This window comes from Octodon degus, unplaced genomic scaffold (assembly GCF_000260255.1).
Source record: "Octodon degus isolate 3935 unplaced genomic scaffold, OctDeg1.0 scaffold00123, whole genome shotgun sequence".
Lineage (NCBI taxonomy): Eukaryota > Metazoa > Chordata > Mammalia > Rodentia > Octodontidae > Octodon > Octodon degus.
Genome location: NW_004524699.1, coordinates 4247076 through 4248834, shown reverse-complemented (window position 1 = coordinate 4248834; position 1759 = coordinate 4247076). Strand labels below are relative to the sequence as shown.

At 57.1% G+C, this 1759-nt stretch overlaps 1 protein-coding gene across 1 annotated transcript in view; it reads left to right on the top strand.

Annotated features, from left to right (window-relative positions):
- The window catches only part of Ntng2 (netrin G2), a 50883-nt gene extending 50584 nt beyond the window's left edge, over nucleotides 1–299 (top strand). The window contains exon 12 of the mRNA XM_023700251.1: nucleotides 205–299. Within this exon, the coding sequence (XP_023556019.1) occupies nucleotides 205–299 (95 nt within the window). The remainder of the gene's footprint in view (nucleotides 1–204) is intronic.
- Nucleotides 300–1759: the final 1460 nt, after the last annotated feature.

Sequence of the window (1759 nt, the reverse complement as noted above, 5' to 3'; positions counted from 1 at the left end):
GCTGCCTGCTGGGGCTCGGGCTGGCGGCGCGGCTGGGCCGCTGAGCGCGCGGCCCGGTGCTACTGCGTCCCGCCCGCCCCGCTCCGCTCCCCCGTCCCTTCCCGTCCCTTCCCTTCCTCGCCTCTCCTTTTCTCTCCCACCTCTTACGCTGGCGGGAGGCAGGGTGTTGGGGGAGACGCTGCAGCTCGCGGCCGGCAACCCCAGACCCGCCGCCCCAGGACTCGCCCGCAGCGCCCGGCGGCGCTGGCCTGCACCGGCCGGCGGACCCAACTCCAGTTGCCTACAACTCCAGTCGCTGACTTGATTCTCTTTTGTATTCTTTCTTTATTTTACTTTGCGACCCACCAGACCCCAGGCCCATGAGGGACTCCCTGTCTGGGGTAGGGCTAGAGAAAGGACGGGGTGGGTGGAGACTTCCTTTTGTAGAGAACTATTTTTGTTTGTATTAACTGTCCCCTGTACGGAGGGACTTGGGTGGGCGCTGGTCACCGCAGTGGCAGACGATGTATAACCCAACTGAGTAAAGAGTGTTCACTGCTGCTCGGGCCTGCTTTCCGTGTGTATGTGAAGAGCGGCAGGCTTGGGGTTTAAGGAGGAACCCACAAGGTGCCCTTGAAAAGCAGGGTCTGGTAGCTCCTGACTGTGGTGCCTCAGAGAGGCGGAGGAGGGAGGATACCAAGTTCAAGCCCAACCTGGGCAACTTATCATGACCCTGACTCAAAATTAAAAGGACTAGAGATATACTCAGTACAAAGATCCTGGGCTCAATCTCCAGTACTACACACACACACACACACACACACACACACACATTATACCCTTAAATGATTTTCCATACCAGGCCAGCACTTCCTGGGGGTCAGGGAAGTGAAACTGAAGCCCCCTAGAGGCTGGGCATGGTGGCCCGCGCTTGTAATCCCAGCTCTTGGGAAGCTGAACACAGGCCAATCACTATGAGGCTGATCTACATAGTGAGACCCTGTAGACCCTGTACTAAATTTTAAAAAAAGAAAGAAGGAAATAGAACATTCTTCTACAGTTTGACTTTATTTAAAAAAAAAAAAAAAAAAAGCACCCTGCTGGCGGGCCTTCCACCCTCGCTGGGGTGTTCCAACTCCATGGAAGGAGCTTCCCAGAGCTGAGAGCTGCCCCCTCTTCCCTTCACCCTCAAAGCCCATGCCCCGGTGGTATTTTGCTGTTTTGCTTCCGAAGCCCAGGGCAATGATTCCGGGAGACTACCCAAGGAGCCTGAGTCCCACACGCAGATCTGTAATTTGTGTCTGTGGGGGCCCGGGGTGGGCATTATTGCAGACTGTCTGAGCTTCCTACCAGCTGGAGAGAGCCCAGATGGACCAGCCTGGCCCCTATTTACTTCTGGCTCACCTGTCTGTCCCCCCTTCCCTTGACTACAGCCAGCTGGGCCATACTTACCAGGCAGGGAAGCGTGGCCCTGGTGCTTGTCCCAAGTCTTGGAAACAGAGCTAAGCCCCAGCAGGACCAAGCATGGCCTTGGGAAGCCAGGAGCCAGGGCTGGACAGATGTGATTTGAGGTCCCATGGTGCCCCCTGCTGGCCACAGTCAGGTCTGATTCCAGGGATCCGGGCTGCTCCTGAGCCCCAAGAAGAGGGGTGGCCCCCCTTTTTCCTGGCTCCCTCCATTTAGTGGGCCCCCAAGTGCGCAGTGAGACACAACACACCTCTGGGCCCCTTGGGGAGTGGACCCCTGGTCCACCATCCAGAAAGTTCCTAATCTCTCCAAC